Raw genomic sequence first — 25,244 nt, 5'->3', positions numbered from 1 at the left:
GTTTTAAGCAACTGACAGAAGCAAAAGGAGTGAAATATAAATTGGAATTGGAAATAGATATAACAAAAATAGTCTACATACACAAAGTCAACCAGAAAAACTTTAATTTTTATTTCTGCAACATAATTTCAAACATTTTTCCTCAATTTTCAATTCGATTGATGTTAAAGTTTTGGAAATGAAGACTTGGGTTAAGTTAAACATCTCTGAAATTGAACATTGGGTCTTGTTCTCAGAATCTTTGCCTTTTTGTTTACCTTTGGGCATATTGTCGTGACATTTGGCCATAGTTTACACTTAGTTGTCACCCTGTCAATGACCCTGTCGTGCCACCCCCTACATTGAGACCTCTCCTCCACCACCTCCACCACCTCCACCACCCCCACACCCCCCTCCTTCTCCGTCGAAATGACAGCCAAAAACCTCATTAAATGCAGCTGCAGCTTTATCAACAAAAAGGGAAGAAGAATGACAATGGGCACAGAGGGGGTGGGGTTTATGGGAGCAATTAAAGTTCAATGCAGCAGCAAAACATACACTGAGAAAAAAGGTTCAGTAAATTGCCTTATTTTTATTTCCTTGCAGGGTATAATAATGAAGAAGTCATTTCCGACCGTATAAATCATATATATTCTTGATCAGCATCAACAGCCGAGTTGATCTAGCCATGTCTGACAGAAAAAAATAAATTTTCAAAAATTGTACATTTTTTTTATTTAAAAGGAAAGGGGTTACATCGTTAAAATTGTTCAAAAATTGATAAACATTTTTAATTTTTTAAAAACGTTTATTGACTATGCAGATTTATTAAGCTTATAAAAACTAATATAAGAACCCTTTTTGAATTAAAATTAATGCTATTTTGGCTTAGTTACGAGGTTTTTAAACTTTAAATTGGTTAAAAAAAGATGTCAATAAATATTAATGCAAAGAATTCGAATATTTCAAGTTTAGTTATGAATGATTTCTGATTCGATTCTATTATTCAATTGCAATATGCTAGGCTATATAAACTTGGGCTTCCCGAAGTTAGTTTTCCTTTTATTTTACTAAAGTTTTTTTGCAATTTTTATGTAAGATTATTATTACTTAAAATTATTTGGATTATAAGTTTACCCCATAAGTTTCAATAATATTTATTATGTTGCATTTACTTTTGTATTAAATTGTTTACAGTGCGCTAGATCCGCCATAAATATCCGAAAAACAAATATATAGTGTGTGTGTGTGTGGGTGACTTTTCCACACGTTCAAGGGTTGCAATCTACACTTTTCCATTTATTTAATGGGTTTTCCCCATGTATTGTTTTTCTTCTATTTTTCCTTTTTTTCGGTGGGGTGCTACGATTATTTTATATGTGAACATGAACATTTCTTTTTAAATTTTATGTTTGGTCATTCATTTTTATTTGATTTTGGCTTAAACTATACGATTTTTGTTTTCTGTACTTTGGGGTAGCGTAGCATAGCATCCTTTCTTTCATTAAACTACCGTCAACAAGAGCGACACGGAAATGTTTACAAAATATAATTTTGTTGCTTTTTCTCCCTTGATAAGCTTTATGTGTTATTGTTTCTGTTGTTGTTGCTGCTGCTGCTGCAGTTGATGATAAAACAATAATAAAAGCAACAAATGAAAAAATGTGTTGATTGCACTTTCTTCAAGTTTCTGTCTCTTTCACTTGACGAAGCTATCTCCGGCTCTTTCCTTTCTCGTCGCGTCTTCTCGGCTTGTCTTTTTTTTATTGTCTTCAGTCTTCTGCTGTTGTTGTTGTTATTATTGTAGTTGTTTTTTAATATATTTTTTTTATTTGTTGTCAACGCGTTAATTATCTGAAGAAAACAGTTTTTCTGCTGCTTGAAGGCTAAAGTTGTGATTGTTGTTTTTGTTATTTATTTATTTATTTTTGCTTCCTAAAGCAGGTTGCAATATTTATGTAATAAATATATACATATGTATGTTATACACATTTCTTTATTTAATTTAATTAATTTGATTTTCCATTAAGAACTGTTAAGTTTTCGTTTCCATCACCATGGTATTTCATGTCCCGCAGACATTTTCCAAACAAACAGAAGGAATTTCCATCATTCCCCGATATAGACACATGCCAAGGTCGCACATTCCCGGAAAACCCAACCATAAACCGAACCCCCCATTGGACTGACATGTCATGACACTCAAAAAAACAGTCAGCAGATATTGAAATATTCAATTAAAATGAACTCATCATCGACAGTTCGATGGGGGGTAGCCATAAAAGAGATAATCAAAACTGTATCAATACGAGGCAATAAATTATTGGCAACGTTGTGGGTGTATCCACTGGTTTTCTGCTTAATTAGCCAAAAAATGTATATTTGAAAAATTAATTTGCAAACAAAAAACAAGAGAGAGAGAGAGAGAGAGAGAAGGGGGCAACGCCTTCAGTGGGTTAAAAATTTGTTAAAGATACATTTTATTGCGTTTTTGCTTCATCAAATAAACAAATGCATTAACACACAGCCACAAAAGATAATGGTGGAAAATTCATCAATTGTTGGTGTTTTGGTTTTTTAATGGTTTCTCCAAGAAGGGAGAATATTGAATAAATAAACAAAGATTTCAGTTCAAATTAAAAAATAAATATATAGAGCACTTTAATTTTAAAGTAAAATGTTTTCTTAGCTAAACATCAACAAAAACAACCCTTTTACTAAATGTATCTGAATTTTATCAGATCATTTTCGCCCGCATATGGTGACAAAATCGATATTGACTGACGATAAAAACAAAAGGGATATCTCAAGTCCTGTCGACTTTTGTGTCTAGGGTCCTTCATAGTCAACAGCAGAGAGAGAGAGGGTACAAGATGTCTGATAAGCCCACATCCAATACACACACACAAATATATATTTTCCTTGGGGCGACGCACGCGTCTAAGATTACCACAAAACTTTGACTTTGACAAAAGCCCAGAGCAAAAATAAATTATATTGGTCCTGGGGTGTGTTCTTGTATTATATCCTTTGGTATATAGCTTTTTACCAAGGACTCTGCTCGTCCTTGCCCACGCACAAATTGGCTTGAACCCCAAGCAAGAAAAGCCGAAAAACAAAACATACACAACACAACAGCAACTGGAACAGAAACCAAGTTCCAAATCAAACCCAAAAGTCATCTGTTATCATCTGTTATTTTACTTTTTTTTTTGTATGTATTTATAGATTTTCTTGTGTGTGGGCGGTTTTTTCGGGGGGGCGGCCTTTCTCACTGCCACATTTCCCTGGTTTCTTGGCCAGGGATTCTGTCTACCTTTTTTGGGGTTGCTTTTTACCCGTGAAGTCAGTCACATTCATTGAGGTTATGTTAGGTCAAAATTGAAATTGTGGCAGTCAATTGTACGGAAAATTCTTATCGTAGGTGGGTGGAAAGTGTAGAAAGTGTATTATCTAGATTAAGTGGAATAAAAAATGCCTAATTCCGTCAAACCTTCACTTAATTTTACTGAAAGGAAACTCAGATGGAGACATTAAAGATATTTTTGATTAATATATCTAAGAACCTTTTAAAAAAGATGCATAACGCCTATAATTATTCTACCATGCAGAAGAAGTTTTAATTCTTTTTGGCCTTTAAAGCCTTTGCACAATAACTTTTCACATATTCTTAAATATTTGAATACTATTTATTTAAAAAAAAAAAAAACTAATAATAAACTAATAATAAACCATAACACTATATTTGGACATTTTATTACCCGAAAAATTAAAAATAATCCCATATGAAAGAAACCCCTCTTGGTATTCCTTTCCTCATGTACATAGACCTTAATTTCAATGGTTAATCACTATCATTTATTATAGCTTCGCACATATTCGCACATATACAACAAAAATAATAATACTATGTACATATCTTTTTATTCTGCACAACAAAAAATAAATGAGTATCAAATCAAGTTTCCATTATGCAAGCATTTCGGCTTTACTACAGACTGCTGCTGCTACCCACAAAGTGCGTCCTAATTTCCTATTGAAAGGCCAAACTTCGAAAAAAAAACTGGACAATATGCCAATGTTGAAGTCAAGTGGGCTTTTGTGGAAGTCTTGTGGAAGCTACTAGCCAAGAAAAAAGACCAACAACAAGAAAACTTCAACTTTTTGGTGTCCACAACTTCATTTGTCTTGCTGTCAATTTGTATTTCTGTTTCTCCATAAAAATTGGGCCATAGTACTACCAACAACAGCAGCAAAAACTATATATGTACATATATTTTTTTTTCTTTTTACCATGGATTGGATCCATCCAAGCTCAATTATGCACAGCTCAGACGTTATAAAAAAAAATATTATTTTATTTCCTGACCAATTGCCCAACATTTTCGCATTCCTCTCCTCCCTTGATTGATTGATTGACCACGGCGGCCTCCTTTTCCGGTTGGTCATAGTGGGTTAAACTTGACGGTGTGATTGTGCTTAAATATTTTTGAATTTTAAATTTGTTGTGCGTATTTTGTGAGGTAGAAAATCCTACTGACTAACCCTGTGCTTCCCCCTCTTTCACTTTATCTTTTTTTGCAACTGATTAAGCTGCATTAAGTTAAGAGTTTCCAGATAAAAATTAATCGGTTAACAAAGAAAACGAGCCTAAAAAAATATATATAATTAAAAAACAAAGAAAACATTAAGAAAAAAAATAATAATAAAGAAACAGAATCGAGAATAACGTGAGACGAAAACAAACGCAGCAACAAGTAGCTCTCGTGCGAATGCGGAACCGGAGAACCACGAGAAAAATATTAAAAATTAACCCAAGTAAAATAACCCGCCTGAGGCGCTACCTTTTCTGCCAAATAAGGGATATTTTCAAGGAATTCCAGGGGAGTTATGTTAAATCAAATATTAATAAAGATATGAAAGCACACAAGCCAAAAGGATCACAAAAACGAAATACATAAAGATTTATGCAATGAATGCAAAATTACTAAAAGATTTCAACGTTAAGATATAAATAAGATTGAATTTTACATTAAATTCGAAAGGATATCAAAAGACGTGCTCGCTCTTTTATTGATTTTATTGTTACCCAACATTATTTATTGGAAAACTGTTCCACGATAAGAACAACTATCCCCAGAGACACACTATCAAGTACCGTTTCGTGCGGTTGCTTACGAAACTCAAAAGTCGATTGGGAATTTTTATTCTTTTTGTTTTTTAGGTATTAATTTTGTTTTCGTTGATAACTTATCACAAGCTGGAGGTGACAAAGAACGGGGGAATAATGACAGATAGGGTCCGTGGGCATGGGGAAGTATGAAGAAACAGTAGGATTCAACACAAACGACCTTCGCAAAGGGGCCTTAAATGAGGTCTGAAGTATGGAGAATTAAGTGAGGGAACGGCGAAGAAAGCCCGTTGAAAAAAAGGTAGGAAATGCAAAAGAAATTATAATGAAATTCGTACAGAAAATGCAAATCTATCTGAAAAAAAAGGTAACCAAGAAGGAGAGAAATGAGCGAGCCTAACGTCTGAGAGTAAATGGTGGAAGGAGAGCGAATGCAAAAGGAAATTACGGCGAAATACAGGCAGTCGCGACTCGCGAGAGAGCGGGTTAGAGGGAGACAGCGCACAGAAGGTCAGTTTATCAGCCCGCGGTAACAGCTGCTGCTCTTTGGGCAAAAGAAGAGCGGGCAAAGGGCAAAAACGATAGGGAGAGTGAGTGAGGCAGGCAGGCAGGCATGCAGCGAAGGAAGGAAGGAAGAGAGGGAGAACAGGAAGAGGCACAGTGGATGCCATAAATTAAAATCCCATCGAAGAAAACCTAGCTCAAGAACCCTGGGAATATCAGGTATGTAAAGCCTCTAAAATAAAACCCCGAACAGTGGTTAAGCACAGAAATATTAAATTACTAAATAAAAATTACTTCCATGAAAATGTAATTTAATAATCCAAGTGTATATATTCTTCAAATGTTTTTAGCATTTCTTTCATCTTTTAAGGTATATAATAAATAGGATTTAATGAAGTCTAGCTAGGGAAAACAAGTTTTAATTAAAATTCCATTTTCAGAAACATGAATTTGTAGAGAAAAAGAGAGAATTTGTTTTAAATATAATCAACATTTTTGTTCCTTCATATTTCGTATATTATTTATTTTATTTTTCATTTCAAACCCACTGTGCCTTGTTGTCCGCACAAAAACTCTCTTTTCTCTCTGTCTGCAGCCGCGCGGGTCGTGTTGTTGTATGTGTGTTGAGTAGAAGCTCGCACACACACACGCACACTTGACAGGCGACATGAGAAAGAAGAAAAAAGACAAACAAAACAAGTTTTGAGACGCAGAAGTTTTTCAGAAAAATAAAAACCAACTCGGCTGCTGACTGACTTTCTTTAACATTTCGAAGCTTTTGTTTCGGTTTTCGCTTTTTTTTATATATTTTTGGCAGCTGCTTTGGGAGATGCTATAAACTTGTTTTTTTTTTCGTGTGTGTCTTCTTAATTTTTGTTTTTGGGCAAAACAGAAGAGACTGCAGCAACTGCAGAATAAGGTGGAAGTAGTAGAAGAAACTCACCTGGCAAACGGCGTCTGCTCCACCTCGTAGATCTCGTTTATATCGTGCGATACCAGTAATCCCTTCAATCGATCGGCGTCCACGTCCAAAAGTCCGTCCCCAATGGGAAAAATTCCCTTTTCGATGAACATTTTGTGTGTGTGTGTGTGGTGTGGTGTGTACTAGTGTGTGTGTGTGTGTGGGCAGCAGCTGCAGCAGCGCAGATCTTTGGGAGATCTTTCTTTCGTTTCAAAATTTACTTATTACAATTTCGTTTTGCTGGTTAATATTTTCAACTCCTTTTTGCTTGATATTCTCAACTGCACAATAACAAAAATAGAAAGGTTGGTCGGAGAGGTAAACACACGAGATTTATTCAATTCATACGAGAAACGACGTTGCGCGCGCGCTCTCTCCCTTTCCCTCTCGCGCTCTTTCGCTCCCTCTCAAAATTCCAGCACAAGAAAAAAAAACAAAACTATGCAACTACAATACACACACACATATACACATGGTCGAAAATTACAAAAAAAAAAAAAAAAACAAACTCCCGCTAGTGTATGTATGTGATGCCTTTTGCTATGTTTCGTTTTGCTTTTGTTATTCCTGCTGTACCGTTCTTTTTTTCTTTCGAAAACAAACTCCAAAAAAATTAAGAAGGAGCCGAGCGAAGCGGGGCCCAATGCGAAAAACTTTGTGGTATGCACACGAACCGTTCGTTTGCTTTTGGTGGAAGCGGATGGCAGCTATTTTTTTCGTCGTTTAAGTCTTGGTCGTTGAAAAGGCTACAGCTGCGAAGTCTCGATTAGGTTTTTAAATTCAACGGCAGAAGATGCATTTCCGCGGCACACCGCTTCACTAAGGTATTTAAGAGCTCGAACTTTTACGTTTTTCCGCGACACAACCGCCTCCGTCGAAAAATATTTTTTTTTGAAGTGTGGCTGTGCGGTTTTTCGTTTGTAATACTGAAGACTCAGAAATGGTAATAGGATTTCCGTCATCTAGTCACACTGAAGATGTAACCCTGTTCGACTTATATTTTACATTTGACACGTGTGCAAATACATGGGATAGAATTCTCGTCCAGCAGTCTGATTGGAATCGGTGTTATTGCTTATTCAATTTAGTTTTCTCATCACCGACCGACTAAGAGATATTATTTTGAAACCAAAGAATGGAATAAGTAAATTCTCTCATTTTGCGCAAAAATAATAGATTTTTAAATAAAATGTTCACATATTTTCCCAGAGAATCACGTTTAGCGATTGCTAAAGTCTTTTCCAATTTCTGACACATGGTCACACTGCCGGGCAAATTCAAAAATGCCTCAGCGCTGTGTAATTTCGGTTATTTCTGTAGCTCGAGTCTTTGCTTTTCCTTTTAGAGGTGCGGTGGGCGTGGCCCAGACCACAAATACTTGGCATCTCGAGTGTCTATTGAATTCTTAATTTATATTTAAATTTATGCTTGCAGTTCCCTGGCTTTTCAAGCCCCCCCTCAACCTCTACCCTACCTTCTATGCTGTTCCGCCGCTTTCCCATGGTTATGTAGGTGTGAGTGCTCCACTTGCATACACTGAGCCGAAATTATACTTACCAACTACTTTGTTTATATATTTTCCATCAATGAATAGATAATACAACCGTCTTTATGCACTAAACTCAAAGGAAAGTAAGGAAAAGCAGAGGATTTGTATAATTTAATTATGTTTAATTGCAGTTTTTGACTGTTAAATTGTTTATTATTTAGAAATTTATTGGATATAAAAGATGATTTTCTTTTTGTGTGAATGGCATGGGGGATATGCATTATGTTTGCACATGTGCGTGTGGATTTTGTGACTATATTTTTGTCACTACGACGGCATCTTAGGAATGCGGAGCAACAGAAATAAACCAAGTGCAAAAACCTTTAGCATCCATCCGTCTATTAATAATGCCGTCGTCTCCAAATCGCTCTATGTATAATTATTCTTTCGCCCAGCTCCCTGCACTTTTGCTGAAAAACTCCTCTTGGCAGCAGTTCAAGTTTAGCAGATCCGGCTTTTGACCTACGGGAAAAATGCCTGCTGGCCCGTCCGTTCATTCTGAAAATAGAAAATGGGATGCCGAGCAATCGAATGCAAGGTATCTTGAAAAATTGTGATTTTTTTGAACATTATTTCATTATTTAATTATCCGTAACTTAATTAACACATTACCATCGAAAAATATAGTTTTATTTAATAAAAGAGAACAATTTCCTCTATCAAGAATAGTTATTTTCAAAATCCACAATAATGCACAAACATTTACTTCGATTTTTACTTTATTAAAAAAATACCCTCTACTCAAAATATATTCTAAACAATTTGTGAATTTTCCTCCTATTGGTTAGCGAAACTATATATGAATGCGAATCCATTCAAAACGCGAGACAACAATGGAGACCACTTCGGAATTTGGGCAACGGCTTCGGTTGTGTCCCTAGATTATCCTATATATATATATGTATATATCGAAAGCAGAAAGAGATAACTTCCAGTTCCTGAAGACCTATGGGGGGGGCGGGGGCTATGCTAAGCTTTAATATTTGGAGATGGGTTGGCGCCTATTCCGCACAGTAGGTGCACTGGGGACCTTCTCCAGCCACATCGCTGCTATTATCATCCTCCTTATCACCCGAATTGCTTCCACTGGCTATTCCACCGCCACATTCATCACCCTCAGCGCTACAGCGATAATCATCAATGATGGCCTGCAGCTCCTGCTGGGCGTCCATAAACTCCTGCTCCTCCATGCCCTCGCCGGTGTACCAGTGAAGATGTGCCTTTCGCCGCAACATCGCAATTGAGGCGTCCAGGAGACGCTGAAATAGTGACTGTATCGCTGTCGTATTGCCTATAAAGGTCGCAGACATTTTCAAACCACGTGGCGGTATATCACAAATAGCCGTCTTGATATTATTCGGTATCCAGTCCACGAAATTGCTGATATTCTTATTCCGCACACCGGTCATTAGCTGATCGACCTCGCGCGGCGACATCCTGCCCCGAAAGATACCGGCCGCCGTCAGGAGCTTGCCCCGTCGCAAATCGATGGCGCACAGCAGATTATTGCTGGAGAAGATCTGCTGGACCAGCTCAGAGACGGTGCCCTTGCTGAATTGTTGCTGCTTGCAGGTGACCAGCGGTGCGAATCCAGGTATGAGGAAATGCAGGCGGGGAAATGGCACCATATTCACATAGATCTTGCGCAGACCAGCATTTAGCTGACCCGGAAAACGCAGACATGTTGTTATCCCTGACATGGTTAGGGCTACAATATGGTTAATGTGCTCGTGGCCGGATGTCTTTATCTGCAGATTTCGATTGCAGATCTGAAACAGAGCCTCATTGTCCAGGCAGAAGGTCAGATGCGAGTTATTCACCAAAGCCGGGGTGCTCAGCAGGGCGTTATATGGCTCCACCACCACTTGAGACATATTGGGTGATGGTATTGTCACATAGTTGCACAGCAAATTGTCGGGATATTGTTGTACGAGAGCCTCCATTATCAGAGAGGTCAGACCCGAGCCTGTGCCACCGCCAATAGAGTGGAGCAGCTGAAAGCCCTGCAATGAGTCCACGGACTCCACCTCGCGTCGTGTATTATCCAATACCGTTTCAAGGATTTCGGCACCGTCCGTATGATAGCCACGGGCAAAGTTATTTCCCGCACTCTCCGATCCGGCCACAAAATTCTCCGGCCTGTAAAGCTGGCTGCTTGCATTCAGACGCTGGATGGTGCTGGCCTCCGTATCGATAATAATGGTGCGGGCATAGAATCTCTTGCTGGCCGTGGCATTAAAGAACACATTGATGCGTTCCAGTTGGAGGGGACTCGTGCCGCCGAACCTTCCTGAGGCGTAGTCCACGCCGTGCTCGTGGGAGATAACGTGCCAGAACTGAACGTATCAGATTAGAAATATATACAAATTGAAACAGAATGGATAAAATAAATAGTGGGAGACGTGAGGAAGCCTTCTCTCAAGGAGAAACATCTCTGGCTTACTCAAAGAATTAGTTTTTAAAAAGTATCCCAGACGTTTCGTACTTACAGCATCGCCAATGGCATTGCCTGCGCCGCCAATCTGCAGGGTAACTATCTCCCGCATCCTAATGCTAATCCAATCTCCAGGAAGCTTCTTAAAAACCCCAGGGAAGCCACTACTGCATCGCTGCGGAAGCTCCTTTCCTCAGCTATTCTATTTCCGCCTCTCTGCTCCTGCTTTCGCTTTTCTCCAGTGCTCAACTTCTCCAAGCCGCCCTGATTTTTGTTATTCTGCTTTACATATTTGATAAGCATCACCAGGCGGGGGACGAATCAAAGACAACTCCGTTGAGAGTTTACAATTTAATGGTTAAAATTATAGAGAAACTAAAGTAGGATTTTGGTTTTATTCAAAGAGAAAAAAAAAGAAGAGAATGAACTTCGCCGATCAGACATCCTCCGCCAGTAGCACCAGCTACTTATCCTTCTTTTCGGCGGCTAAGGAGTTGAACAGGCGGTTTACCTCATTGGCCACCTGGGTGTCCAGCACGATGCCATTCTGATCGATGTAGGCAGCGCAGGATTTGTTGCTGGTCTGTTCACGTCGTTTGCTGCCATTGCGCGAGTCCCGCACGCTCAGGGTGAGCAGGTACTTGTCGTCGTACTTGCGCATATCAGAGCTGGCCTCCCACAGTCGTTCACGCTCCTTATCCTTTTGCACTGCCACGGCAAAGGTGCCCTTCTCACGGAAGCTGGAATGCAGCGTCAGCACGCCCATGAGAGCAAAGTAGGCCAGGACACTGAACAGGAGGACGGGACGCGATTCCGGGAATGGATGGGTAAAATCCCAGGCATGGGCCATAATAGCCACACCCACCGCCAGGGCGCAGAGGGCCAGACGAGTGTTGACCAAGCCGAATTGCTCCTTCAGCTGCGGACGGTCGCCCAGAAGGCAGGTCTTCACCGCATCATCGAGGGCATGCTTCACGGCAGAGCCATCCCACTTGTTCACCTTCACGAGCTGTATTATTAGGTAGGAGAGCGTAAATATTAATTATCTGCAGTGACGTGGTCTCTTGAGCCACCATTCGTTTCCAAGCCGGCAAAAAAAACTTTGCCTGCCTGGGCTCTACACGGAACAGTTCTTACCTCCTCACCGGGCTGCGACTTATCCTCCTTCTTGGACATATTCAGTGTGCTCTTTTTTTTGGGGTTTTCGGTTGTCTGGAACTCGGGGCACCAGTGCGTTGCTTAAGTCAAGGAAAAAACAAAATTTTCTCGAGTTTCTTCCTTTTTCTTTTGTGACAACGCGACAAGCAGTGTGGCCGCAGTTGTTATACGCAAAAATACGATACAACCAAAGGTAGGGTTGTCAGTTCTGGCAAAATAAAGTATTTACCAACACTTTTTTGGGCTTGACTTCAAAAGTTTAAATAATAATTTAATAAATTTATACGTATAACAGAAGTTGCAAATAGATAATAATAATAATATTTAAATATTTAATAATAAGTTAATTAACAAGAATTTAATGTTGTATTTTAATATTTAATATACCCTAAATACGTACAAATTTCATTGGTTATTGGATAGCTATCATTATATTGTGGTTTTAACTAAAATGTTTTGGGTACAAATAGTCTATGAGTATTTAATTTAAATTAAACAAATTATAATTTATTATATAAATTGAATTTTATAGAATGTAAACCCAATTTAAATCAGGGATTGTTTTATTTAAAAACCTTAATTATTGATTCTCAAAATTTTAATGTTTTTTGCTTACATATTTAGCTAATATTACATTTAAATAATAATAATAATTAAAATATAATATTTGAAAATGTTTAAAGAACCTGTCTTTTATTTATTTCGTAATTTTTTCTGTAAAAAATCTACATATCTTTCCATAATAATCTCAACTTCTCTTTATATTATTATATTGATTGTAATAACCACTTCATAAATATAATTCTCATAAATTTTATCAAAATTTATGTATTTGCAAATTTAATTGTGCATTTAAAAATAATTGTGCATTTAAATTACACATAATGTTTATAGCAAAAAAAAGTGATACAAAAATATCAATTACAAAACAAAGGCCATTTAGAGTCTATAAATATAATGGAATTTCATTCACATCGACTTCATCTGTGCCATCAGATCCTCCAGGCTGGTTTCATCTGCCGCCGCCACGGATGCAACCGGCGCATCTTCACTGGTCTTTTCGGGAGCCTCGTAGGCAAGCTTCAGGCCGTGTCCCACTTCCTTGGCTGGGGCTGGTTCGGGATTACTGCTGGGCGGTACATCCTCGGCCACTAGCTCGATACCCCATTCGTTGGTGGCATGCAGGGGCTCATCACTGACCACTTCCTCCTTGACTTGAACGGGCTTTGGTCGTGCCTGGAATTCCTTTTGCCTAAGCAAACAATTGCGATCGTCGCACTGCGGATTCGGTTTAAGCGTCATCTTGGGAAAGAAGTCATTGAGGGCATTGTAGCCCAAATAGTCGGAGACCTCGCCAAAGTTGAGCAGGTACTTCAGAGCATTCTGGACGAGAAAACCAGCCGTAATGCCCATTGTGGTAGGCAGGGAGGCAGCACACACGCCCTCCCGCTTCAATGTCTTCTCATCGATATTCTCGGCGACAACCAGAGGCGGGGCACAGGCAAAGCAGGCCGTGTCACCGGGACGGATGAACTGGATATGACCGGAAACGGCATTCTCCGATACTCCCGACTCGAACCAGTTTAGATTGCGCTCATTGCACGCCGCATTGATGGCCATGCGTGCCTCGAAGTTGTCCACACAGCTAAGCACCAAATCCACTGGCTGACCCGCCACCGTGCCGCATTCCATGATTGTGGCGAGGAAGCGATCAAAGTTCTCCACCGTTGTGATGTTATAGTTGTGCGTTTCGATGCGTACATCCGGATTGATGAAGCCCAGAGTGCGGGCAGCGGCCTCCACCTTGGACAGGCCAGCCTGGTCGGGCGTGAAGAACAAACGATTCATGTTGGCCAGCTCCACTTTGTCGTAGTCGAAGAGTATCAACTTGCCGATGCCGCAACTGCAGAGGAGTAAAGTAAAGTTATTACTACAAAGAAGGCATAAAGATTCCCTCTCCCCTTACCGCGTCAGCATATCGGCGGTGACACTGCCAACGCCGCCGACTCCCACAATGGCCACTGTCTTGTCACGGATCCTCTCGTACTCCTTCACAATGTTCATCCGCTGGAGAGCCATCAGGCGACTGTAGGGATTGGAGTCCACCACCTCCGCTGACATCCGTTCGATGCGTTCGCGGTGAGCTGCAGCCTGGTGGCTGCTCGTCCTTTGCTCATCCAGCTCACTCTTGAGCTCCGCAATGATGGCCTGCAGTTCATCGATTGCGCTCGACATCCTGGCGGTAATTTCCTTCCGTTTTCTTGGCCGCAACAACAAATAGAATAAAGAAATACAATCGCTTTCCCTTTCCTATTGGTTTTTTAAATCTGTTGCCTTCGTGTCACTTTCGCTGCATGTTAAGAAAAAAAATTAATGCTGACCCGACCAGCTGTTTAGTGTGACCACACGTGATGCAAGTGTTTGAAAATTAGCACTTTGGCGCGGTATTCAAATCGAATCGTTGTGTACATAATGTAGACAGCTTCAAAACATTCCTCTGTTAATGCTCTGTTAAATTTCTTCACGAAATTTTAAATATTTTAATTTTGTATTTAACCGCTTTTTAAATTAAAAAAAAATTTACTTTTATTGTTATACATTTTTCCTTTATTAAATAATCAATTTATATATTAATTTAATAGCAAATCAAAATATATATAATGAAATCATTTAGATACAATTTCCATATGATCATTTTTTAGGGCAAATCAATGTTTAAAAAACTCAAACCTTTAATTTTAATTCGGAAAGTTTTCCTATGTTAGTTTTTATCAGGCTAAAAAATCTGCATACTCAGTTTTAAAATTTGAAAAAAATTAAAATTTTAATTAAATTTTTGACAATTTTAATGATTTGAACCCCTAAAAAAATTGGAAAAAATTAAAAAAAAAAAATTGCACTGCTTAAGATAGCTAGATCGATTCAGTTTTTCATGCTGATCAAGAACTTATATGATTTATAGGGTCGGAAAGACTCCTTCACAGCGATACAAGCTTCTGACTGAAATTAATACACCTTTCCTTGGAAGATAACAGATCGTTAACTGAGGGAAATTTAAATCCCCAAGGACTTTTTAAGGATGTGAAAGCTGGAATAAAACGGATAACTATAGGCATAGCATTTCATCGGTACTCACCTCATTCATTTCGTTCGATTGCTTTTTGTAATTATGTAATTACACCATAGATTTATTGTCAAAATCATTACACAAAAATTGTATTATTATTAAATAAAGAACAAAAAAAAAAAAAAAAGTTGCGGTTAAAGGAAGATGATGATAATTGCTGTTGTTATTATTGTTTTTCGTGTTAAATGCGAAAAAAGCATAATTATTATTACTATTCAATAAATCGAGTGTTGGGAGCACGTTTATTATTTATTATAATTAATATTTACTGTATAAACCGGTGACTATCACTTGCCAACAAGTAGAGAGATATATGTATGGATAAGTGTCCGTTCTGTGTTGCTTATTGTGTACGGTGTTTTGCTGTGTCCATTGATCCACGATGTCCTGGTTCATCTGGTCCTCGGCTGCAGCCGGATGCGGAAGCCCTCCTCCCGCTTCAGGATAATGTCCGCCTGCAGCTTAAAGTCCGACTCACTCAGATCCGAGTAGACACGATAGTTTCGCAAAATGGTCGACAGAAGGATCTTCAGCTTGAGCATCGCATATTTGCGCCCTATTTATATATAACAAATTAATAATATTGTTATTAAAGTTATGGAAACTGTCAGGAGTTCGATCCTTAAGGCTTAAGGACCTCTGGAACTCACCCACACAGCTGCGTGGTCCCGCGGAGAAGGGCACAAAGGCGTAATAGTGACGATTGGCCTGTCGCTCCGGCAGAAAGTTGTCCGGATCAAAGACATTGGGATTAGCATAGACCTTGGGATTGCGATGCAGCAGGACAGTGGCCACCGTTACCGTGGCGCCCCTGGGGATCACGTAGTTGCCCGAATTTAGCTTAAGATCCTCCTGCAGCTCGCGAGCAATCAATGGGACGGGCGGATACATGCGCAGCGTCTCCATTAGACACCTTTCCAGATACTTCATCTCCAAAGTGTCCTGTAAATATTCCCAGATTTAAAACAAAACAAAATAATTGAATAGTAATAACCCACCTGAAACGTGGCCGGTCGCTGTGAGTCCCCAAAAATCGTGTCCAGCTCGGCAAGCACTCGATCCTGTATACCCTGGTGTATGCCCATCAATGAGAGGAAAAACGAAGAGCCAGCTGCGGTGGTATCGTGTCCTTCAAACATAATGGTGTCCACCTGCTCTTTGATTTCCGTATCCGTTATGAGGGCACCATTTTGAGCACTCTCGAGCATTAGGTCTAGAAAGGCCAGACGCTTCTTTTCCCCAATATCATTATCCTCCACGTCCAGATCGTCTTTGAGTCCCGCTGACTGGCCATAAGAGAGTCCTGCCACCGGTGTGCCTGTACTGGTGCTTGTAGTTGTGCCTGTTGTTGTAGTTGGAGTCGGGATAGGATTCTTGGCCTCACTGGCAGGACTCTCCGCCTGCTCCTGCTGTTCACGCTCCCTCTCCAAGGCCGCCGCCTTCAGCTCACACTGGGCCAAGGAGCCTCGTGTGCCCTGCTCGAAGGCTGCCTTCTTGCTCCGTATCACCTTGGTGGTCAGTCCATGGATGATGTTAAGCAGCCGTCCCTGCTCCTTGTAGTACCTGGTCAAGGTGAAGACGAACTCGTTGCGCAAAAAGAAGCTGCGATGGCGGGCATGAAGGATATCGCACATTCGCATCACGGCCATGGCATACTCGAAGCCGGATTTATCCTGCGTTTTCTTCGACACTCCCATTGCTGTCTCTGAAAAGTTAAAAAAAAAAATTAATACAAAAAATTAAGCTGTAAATATATAAAGTAAGCTGCAGAAACTGGAATCAAAAATCTGCTTGAATCGAGATCGGTTCGGAGATGAAAATGAAGATGGTAGCTCTGGCACAAATGGGGGGAAGTGGAATGCACTCGCCTGACCCAAGCGCCAATTGAACTTAACAAACATACAACAGAACCCCTCGATTCCCGCTCCTGTCTAATTGTAGATACAATGCATAAATAGATCTATAGATGACAGCATAAACGAGCATACGGATTGCGGCACAATGTCTGTTTGCTTACTGAGCTGTGGGAAAAAGGCGAGACAGGAATTTCGATACACTCCGGTTGCGATGCCACAAGGAGTAGCTAAAAAATGCATAACTATATTTCTACTATATGTATTAGCTATAAGCTTTATTTTCCACAAAGTACATATATTAAAATTAAAACGGGAAAATGTTAACATTGCTTTACAGTTTGCAGTTTAATTAGAGAATCGATTCGTAAACCGAAACATTATCCTGCAGTCAATATTTCTTAATTGATTTTTATTAAAAATATGGAATATATCAAACTTTGGCCAACATTTGTTTTTTGTTTTTCTTTAAATTTGAATACACCAGTGCGTATACTTAATATTTGCGACTCTGGTATACAAAATTACGTATACGCACTGTTGTAAATATTATTTGCTCATAACTAAGCCAAAAGTGGATGAATTTCATTTCGAAAAACTGGGATGTGTTAGTTTTTATATATTTTGGATAATAATATATATTTTTACAACAATTACATCTAGTAATTAAGTGAGTAAGTGTAAAGACCAGAAGAAAATCTCCCGGCAAATGCAATTCATTTTTCCGGATTTTCTCGGTGAGTCTTCCTCCCGAATTGCAAATATTATTATTTGTGTACCCAGTTTGACTGTATTTTTGTTGTGTTTTGTATAAAACCTCATTTTGCGATGCTTCTGCGCTCATTTTCATTTCAGTTTTGTTCTGGTCTTAATTGCTAATTGCCCCGTTTTGCGTCACATGGCCTCATCCCATCCCATCCCATTCCAGGCCATTCCATATTCCATCATTTGCGATCGTGATGGTGGCGATGATTGTGGATAACTTGGCTGGACAACCTGAGTCGTTGTCGTTGCTGCTGTAGGTTGCACGGTTGCATTCAAATTTTCCTGATTAAATGCTTAATGGCAATGCGACGTGCCTTTAATTGCAGCTCGAAACCCCAGCTCGTTTGCGGTCCCAAGTCCCAGTTGCGTTTTGTATTCTGTAATCTTGGCTGCATTTCAATTGAAGGGGGGACGAGACGCGGTATTATGCAATAGCCTAGAAATCAATCCCAAATTGACCAAACTGCTTAAACTGCCTAATTGAAAATATTGCAAATACTGTCACTGCAATGTCATTAACATTGGCCGCCTTCCAATTTGGCAGCGTAGATTTCACTTTTTCCTTTTTGTTTCATTTTTGTTTTGTTTTTAATTCTCCGGCCCCAAAAACGTGACTGACTTTAAGCGAATGGTGTGTACTAGTATTTAAATTTGAATTTTTTAGCGATTTTATGATGTTGCCGACCACCCAATGGGTTTGCACATGACCTAAGCTACCTTCATCAGTTTCTTTAAAGTAGGGGGACGGGACTTGAGAAACTTAAACAAATGCAGAAAATATTATATTACCCCTTGTATCCATTGATAAATATATATCGTAAATTACATCCATTGATTTTAATTGCTTAAATTGCCTTTAAAGTAATCAAAATTCTCTGGGAGTAATCCTTTCTTTAAAGGGATTTATTGTTTTTATTTATATATATATTTTAGTGATTAAAAAAGCTTCGTGATCTTTCAACTTTATATTAATATCATCTAAGGATTAGGGTTTATAATAGTATTTTTTTTAAGGAGGAGGACATATATAGTTAGGCATGACAGAAACTAAGTCTGTCTCTTAAAACGAGGTCTTGGGAAGAGATCTTGGTGAAGAGTATAAAAGAAACGCTGAAATTAAGATCTTCCTGCTGTTATTAGTTCCTAAATATCTGCTACGATATTAAGAAGAGATCTTGAGAAATCATCGTAATTAGATACATCTTGCTATATTTTTATGGTGTTTTTTGAGAAGGAGTAATAACTTTGTCAATGGCCTTATTTTTTCTTAAATGATAACAAGATAACAACCAGTTTGCAGCAGTTTTAACTCATAATTAGATATATATTTATGTATATTCATATCCAACTCATGTACACATCAGATATCTCTTTTGTGCCCATTGTGGGGCCCACAACAAAAGCATAGAAATTTTTGATTTGTCAGTATATAGGGAAATGGGTCTGCACTCAATTTGAACAGTAGAGATGTAGTATATATATCGCATGTATATATATATCGCATAAATAAATACATATAGCATGGAACTGTGAACATTTGGGTGATTTGGATTTGGACACGCATCGGAAATGAGGATGGGAATCGTGTGAATTATCGTCACTGAGTGCGTGTGAGTTGACTGTACTTTCTGTGTAATCCAAATTTGAATCTGTATCTGTGTATCTGTATCTGTATCTGTATCTGTATCTGTATCTGTATCTGTATCTGTATCTGTATCTGTATCTGTATTTGTATCTGTATCTGTATCTGTATCTGTATCTGTATCTGTATCTGTATCTGTATCTGTATCTGTATCTGTATCTGTATCTGTATCTGTATCTGTATCTGTATCTGTATCTGTATCTGTATCTGTATCTGTATCTGTATCTGTATCTGTATCTGTATCTGTATCTGTATCTGTATCTGTATCTGTATCTGTATCTGTATCTGTATCTGTATCTGTATCTGTATCTGTATCTGTATCTGTATCTGTATCTGTATCTGTATCTGTATCTGTATCTGTATCTGTATCTGTATCTGTATCTGTATCTGTATCTGTATCTGTATCTGTATCTGTATCTGTATCTGTATCTGTATCTGTATCTGTATCTGTATCTGTATCTGTATCTGTATCTGTATCTGTATCTGTATCTGTATCTGTATCTGTATCTGTATCTGTATCTGTATCTGTATCTGTATCTGTATCTGTATCTGTATCTGTATCTGTATCTGTATCTGTATCTGTATCTGTATCTGTATCTGTATCTGTATCTGTATCTGTATCTGTATCTGTATCTGTATCTGTATCTGTATCTGTATCTGTATCTGTATCTGTATCTGTATCTGTATCTGTATCTGTATCTGTATCTGTATCTGTATCTGTATCTGTATCTGTATCTGTATCTGTATCTGTATCTGTATCTGTATCTGTATCTGTATCTGTATCTGTATCTGTATCTGTATCTGTATCTGTATCTGTATCTGTATCTGTATCTGTATCTGTATCTGTATCTGTATCTGTATCTGTATCTGTATCTGTATCTGTATCTGTATCTGTATCTGTATCTGTATCTGTATCTGTATCTGTATCTGTATCTGTATCTGTATCTGTATCTGTATCTGTATCTGTATCTGTATCTGTATCTGTATCTGTATCTGTATCTGTATCTGTATCTGTATCTGTATCTGTATCTGTATCTGTATCTGTATCTGTATCTGTATCTGTATCTGTATCTGTATCTGTATCTGTATCTGTATCTGTATCTGTATCTGTATCTGTATCTGTATCTGTATCTGTATCTGTATCTGTATCTGTATCTGTATCTTATCTGTATCTGTATCTGTATCTGTATCTGTATCTGTATCTGTATCTGTATCTGTATCTGTATCTGTATCTGTATCTGTATCTGTATCTGTATCTGTATCTGTATCTGTATCTGTATCTGTATCTGTATCTGTATCTGTATCTGTATCTGTATCTGTATCTGTATCTGTATCTGTATCTGTATCTGTATCTGTATCTGTATCTGTATCTGTATCTGTATCTGTATCTGTATCTGTATCTGTATCTGTATCTGTATCTGTATCTGTATCTGTATCTGTATCTGTATCTGTATCTGTATCTGTATCTGTATCTGTATCTGTATCTGTATCTGTATCTGTATCTGTATCTGTATCTGTATCTCTATCTGAATCTGTATCTGTATCTGTATCTGTATCTGTATCTGTATCTGTATCTGTATATGAATCGCTGCTCTCCTAACTTACCTAATAGAATCTCCACGGTTGCTTCGCTCATGTAATCATGGCAATCAAAAGTGCGACCATCCTCCGCACGCAGCTTCCGCACCACATTTTTCGAGTTCTCGTTGAAGAGCTCAATAAAGCTCTTCAAGACATTTAGATGGAATGTGGGTGCGATCAGTTTGCGATGCGAACGCCACTTCTGACCTGCAATTGAGAGGATAAAATAAAATAAATAAAGGAGTATAAAATATATATAAATAAATACTATATGGAATTGTGATGGCAAAGAATAGAACCCAAAACTATTTACAGCTTGCATTTTTAACAAGAAGGGAAGCTAACTTCGGCACGCCGAAGTTTATATACCCTTGCAGATAGAACTTCGATGACTAGGAATCCATACAATACAAATTATATATATTTCTCTGTATCTGTATCTTCATTTAATTCCCCTTTACATATTATATTTTCAGTTTTACATTCACATGGAGAGCTATATGATATAGTAGTCCGATTTTCATAAAATTGTACACAAAAATGGTAGAATAATATGAAATGGCTATATCTCAAATTTGATTAAATTATGTTGAAAACTGAAAATGTTATAATTTTTTTTTGTAAAAATGTTCCGATCATTCCTATAGATATCTCCGTGCGATCCGGCCCGTTCCAACATATATACGAGTGAGAGTATATAGAAGACTAACTACAAAGTTTCATTTTGGTAGCTTCAAAACTGAGAGACTGGTTTGCGTAGAAACGGACAGACGGACATGGCTAGATCGACTCGGCTGTTGATCCTGATCAAGAATATATATACTTTATATAGTCGGAGATGCCTCCTTCAGTGCGTTGCAAACTTCTGACTGAAATTATAATACCCTGCAAGGGTATAAAAATAGACCTAAAAGCGCACTTGATTTAATTAAACTTTTATGACATATACAAATCATTTTCAATGCACTTAAAAAAAAGGGTATACACAAATTTGAAAGTACAGAAATCTATAGGAAAAATGTTGAGACAAGTTTAATTGACCATTTGATACCCAATATTCTGAGATAATTATTGGGTTTATAATAAAATATTAATTCGAAATAAAATAAATGTCAAAGCACAATTTCCTTAAGTCGGAATAAATGGAAAAAAATAACAAGTAACAATAACAAATAACAAAAATGACTAAATTTGAATTTTAGATTTGTCTAAAGAATTTCTTATAAATTTCTGCATATGCTTAAGAGAAGGGTATCAACAATAAAATTATTTAAAGGAAGGCAAACAAAATTCAAATATTTAAAAGAGATCATTCCGTGATTTCTAAGAGCCTTAAATAACTACTATAAAGGCTGTTTAATTATTTAAGAAAAGAATAATAATAAAATTTCCTATTTAAATTAATACTAAAAATTTGTTTTATAAATGTTTAACATACATTCAATTATTATTTAAAGTTATTATTTCTTTATATTTATATTTATTTGTATTTATACATATTATAATTTCTCTATATTTATATTATTTATATATTTTAAAATATTTACTTTTTTAATATAAACATATATCTCAATATAATACATTTTTTATATATTTTTAAATATTTCCTCTTTTAATATAAATATATATCTCTATATAATATATTTTTTATATATTTTTAAATATTTCCTTTTTTAATATAAATATATATCTCAATATTATATGTTTTTTATATATTTTTAAATATTTCCTCTTTTAATATAAATATATATCTCTATATAATATATTTTTTATATATTTTTAAATATTTACTTTTTTAATATAAACTCTCCCGCATTAATTTTTTTCGGTGACTTTTTTGCGACGCTGTTTTTTTTATTTATAGCGACATTGCCAACTGTCAGGCTACGGTACAGCTTCATTAATTTATGATTCCGCAAATTGCATTAGTGGCAAGTGGTACTCAAGCTGCCATCACCCTCCGCCCCTCCCCCTCCCACTCCCCCATTAATAATGATATGATATTATTTGCTATGTACACATGCACACAATGTATGAATTTATATACATAGGCTTGTATGTATGTACCTCACCTGTGCTGATTAGGAGGCCGTCACCCAGCCAGGGCTTGAAGAATTTGTACTCGGACGCCTTGTCAATGTAGACGTGGCTGCTCAGGAGCAGTTCCACATCCCGAGGATCATAGATGAAGACCACCAACTTGGGACCGATCCACATTTTGGCTATGTGCTCAAAGGGAGCGCTTTTCCGGATGACTGTCTTGAAAACGGCTGCAAAATGAGAAAGATATTCAGTTATTATTTATTATAGGGAAATTTTAAATGATTAAATTTATGAGTGGGAAGTCTATATATGAAAGTGGGAGAGTATCAAAAACTTAAATGAATAAAATATAATAAAAATAACTGACACAGTAACTAAATGGTTTTTACTTGGAGGGAAGAGATGTTAAATAAATAAATACATTTAACCAATTCCAATTTTGCAAAGCCAAATACTTAATTATTATTATTTTTCAGGTATATGAAAAAAATGATTTAAAAATCGGTTTAGGCAATTTAATTCTTTACAAGAAATTAGTGTTTTTAAATAGAATAATATATTAATATATTATAATTTTTGATTTTACTGTAGTATTTTAATTGTAAGTCATTTTAAAAATGTATTATACGCTTTTTACATAAACTTATTAATTTATAATGAACAAGTGAATTCTTGGAACATAATTCCGTTTGCTTTAATGCTGACAAAAAGAACATATTAAAAATATAAATTTTAGTTTATTAAAAACCAAAAAATAAATAGAAATACAAAAAGTTGATTTCCTATTTACTATTATGTATTATATATTATCTTAGAAATCAATTATTAAACAAATTAATAAATCAATTAACTATCACTTAGTATAAAATCTCATGAAAAATAATAAAATCTAACTGAAAATGTTTATATATATAATGAGCAAACGGAAAAATTAATTTAATTTAATTTATTATTAATTTATTAAAATATTTAAGCCAATGTGCTTTTTTTCAAAATGTTCAAGAAATAATCATAATAATAAATCATAATCATAATCAATAAATCATTCAGCCTTATTTTAGGGTATTTATATAAATTCTGATCTGATATTGATAATGTCAAAATATTGAGATAAAAATATGAATGCAAGCAAATAAAATTCTAAAGCTTGATGAAGTAAGTGAAAAAAGTCATATATAAATCAAATGAATTAAGAATTCGAAAACAGATTGTTTAATTCAATTTAAAATTGAAATTATAAATTAATGAAAATTGTATAACTATAAATATTTAAGATTGAGCTCAAATCAAATGAATTAAGAATTAGAAAACAGATTGTTTAATTCAATTTAAATTTGAAATTATGATTATGATTTATGGTTATGAATTGATGAAAATTGCATAACTATAATTATTTAAGATTGAGCTCAAATCAAATGAATTAAGAATTAGAAAACAGATTGTTTAATTCCATTTAAATTTGAAACTATGATTATGATTTATGGCTATGAATTGATGAAAATTGTATAACTATAATTATTTAAGATTGAGCTCAAATCAAATGAATTAAGAATTAGAAAACAGATTGTTTAATTCAATTTAAATTTGAAATTATGATTATGATTTATGGTTATGAATTGATGAAAATTGCATAACTATAATTATTTAAGATTGAGCTCAAATCAAATGAATTAAGAATTAGAAAACAGATAATTACATGAGGCCGGTCCAATCACATCGAACAGATGACCCACAATGGGCAATCCCCTGGGTCCCGGCAGCCTTCCGGCCAGCCTGTAGAGATGGGCCCGGGACAGGCGCCAATAGATGTACCACAGCATCAGCGTGGGCAGCAGCAGGAAGTAGAAGACGCTGCTGGGCGAACCCAAGGCCGCATCCTTCTGCAACACTTCCATGGCACTCGACTCTCAGTTCGGTTCGGTTCGGTTCGGTTCTTCTCGAATCCTGATCCCTGCAGCTCTTTGCAGCTTTGTTCACCAGCAAAACAAAAACAAAAAAAATACGAAAACGAAAACAAAAACAAAAATAACGACCGGATCACGCACTTTACTCCCAAGTACACGAGGGATCTTATCAGAGATCTTATCAGCTATCCATGCGCGCTGCACTCTCGGTACAAGTCGGTGTCGGATCGGGATCGGGATCGGGATCGGATCGGGATCTGGATCGGGATCAGATCGTTGGACCGGATGTTACTTGCTGCTCGTCCAGCGCTCAACTGAACGGAGACAGCCCCTCGGCGAGTCCGACAGCGAGAATTACTAAGTATTATCAATCCAGGTCCCAAGCCCAAGCCTATACAGATATGCACACAGCACACACCACACACCACACACACCACACACGGTTGGATTATAGTTGCTATAGTGGATTGTTGGATAAAATAAATCAGATATATAGAATAATACACAAATGATGGATCCGCGTCGCACACCTCGCGCCTCTTTTCCAGCAAAAAGACTAGCGACCGACTCACAGTGCGAACGACTTTTATAGCCAACAATGTGTGTATACACA

At 37.1% G+C, this 25,244-nt stretch overlaps 5 protein-coding genes across 7 annotated transcripts in view; all 5 read right to left on the bottom strand.

Annotated features, from left to right (window-relative positions):
• Nucleotides 1–7,520, bottom strand: part of Drak (Death-associated protein kinase related) — a 62,719-nt gene extending 55,199 nt beyond the window's left edge. The window contains exons 1-2 of one of the 3 annotated variants that reach the window (XM_020951445.2): nt 7,250–7,520; nt 6,558–6,856 (exon numbers count right to left, since the gene is read on the bottom strand). In XM_020951445.2, the coding sequence (XP_020807104.2) occupies nt 6,558–6,688 (131 nt within the window). In that variant the 5' untranslated portion in view covers nt 6,689–6,856; nt 7,250–7,520. The remainder of the gene's footprint in view (nt 1–6,557; nt 6,857–7,249) is intronic. The other 2 variants (XM_086838976.1, XM_086838975.1) reach the window with 2 other exon arrangements.
• A 1,307-nt stretch (nt 7,521–8,827) lies between these two features.
• Nucleotides 8,828–10,756, bottom strand: betaTub65B (beta-Tubulin at 65B). Its single transcript, XM_020951436.2, has 2 exons — nt 10,614–10,756; nt 8,828–10,460 (listed from the first exon to the last, which is right to left on the bottom strand). The coding sequence occupies exons 1-2, from the start codon at nt 10,668–10,670 to the stop codon at nt 9,126–9,128; spliced, it is 1,392 nt and encodes a 463-aa protein (XP_020807095.1). The 5' UTR covers nt 10,671–10,756; the 3' UTR covers nt 8,828–9,125.
• A 138-nt stretch (nt 10,757–10,894) lies between these two features.
• On the bottom strand, nt 10,895–11,941 carry Spase25 (Signal peptidase complex subunit Spase25). The gene is made up of 2 exons (XM_020951437.2): nt 11,696–11,941; nt 10,895–11,567 (listed from the first exon to the last, which is right to left on the bottom strand). The coding sequence occupies exons 1-2, from the start codon at nt 11,732–11,734 to the stop codon at nt 11,022–11,024; spliced, it is 585 nt and encodes a 194-aa protein (XP_020807096.2). The 5' UTR covers nt 11,735–11,941; the 3' UTR covers nt 10,895–11,021.
• A 587-nt stretch (nt 11,942–12,528) lies between these two features.
• Uba5 (Ubiquitin-like activating enzyme 5) lies at nt 12,529–14,135 on the bottom strand. The gene is made up of 2 exons (XM_020951438.2): nt 13,683–14,135; nt 12,529–13,619 (listed from the first exon to the last, which is right to left on the bottom strand). Exons 1-2 carry the CDS (start codon nt 13,949–13,951, stop codon nt 12,686–12,688), a joined length of 1,203 nt encoding a protein of 400 aa, XP_020807097.2. The 5' UTR covers nt 13,952–14,135; the 3' UTR covers nt 12,529–12,685.
• A 748-nt stretch (nt 14,136–14,883) lies between these two features.
• On the bottom strand, nt 14,884–25,196 carry Cyp4g15 (Cytochrome P450 4g15). The gene is made up of 6 exons (XM_020951434.2): nt 24,424–25,196; nt 22,757–22,954; nt 20,709–20,891; nt 15,842–16,548; nt 15,494–15,785; nt 14,884–15,399 (listed from the first exon to the last, which is right to left on the bottom strand). Exons 1-6 carry the CDS (start codon nt 24,620–24,622, stop codon nt 15,236–15,238), a joined length of 1,743 nt encoding a protein of 580 aa, XP_020807093.2. The 5' UTR covers nt 24,623–25,196; the 3' UTR covers nt 14,884–15,235.
• Nucleotides 25,197–25,244: the final 48 nt, after the last annotated feature.

Source organism: Drosophila serrata, unplaced genomic scaffold, assembly GCF_035046125.1.
Source record: "Drosophila serrata isolate PLE 108 unplaced genomic scaffold, ASM3504612v1 contig_362, whole genome shotgun sequence".
Lineage (NCBI taxonomy): Eukaryota > Metazoa > Arthropoda > Insecta > Diptera > Drosophilidae > Drosophila > Drosophila serrata.
This window is presented reverse-complemented; position numbering and strand designations above follow the sequence as displayed.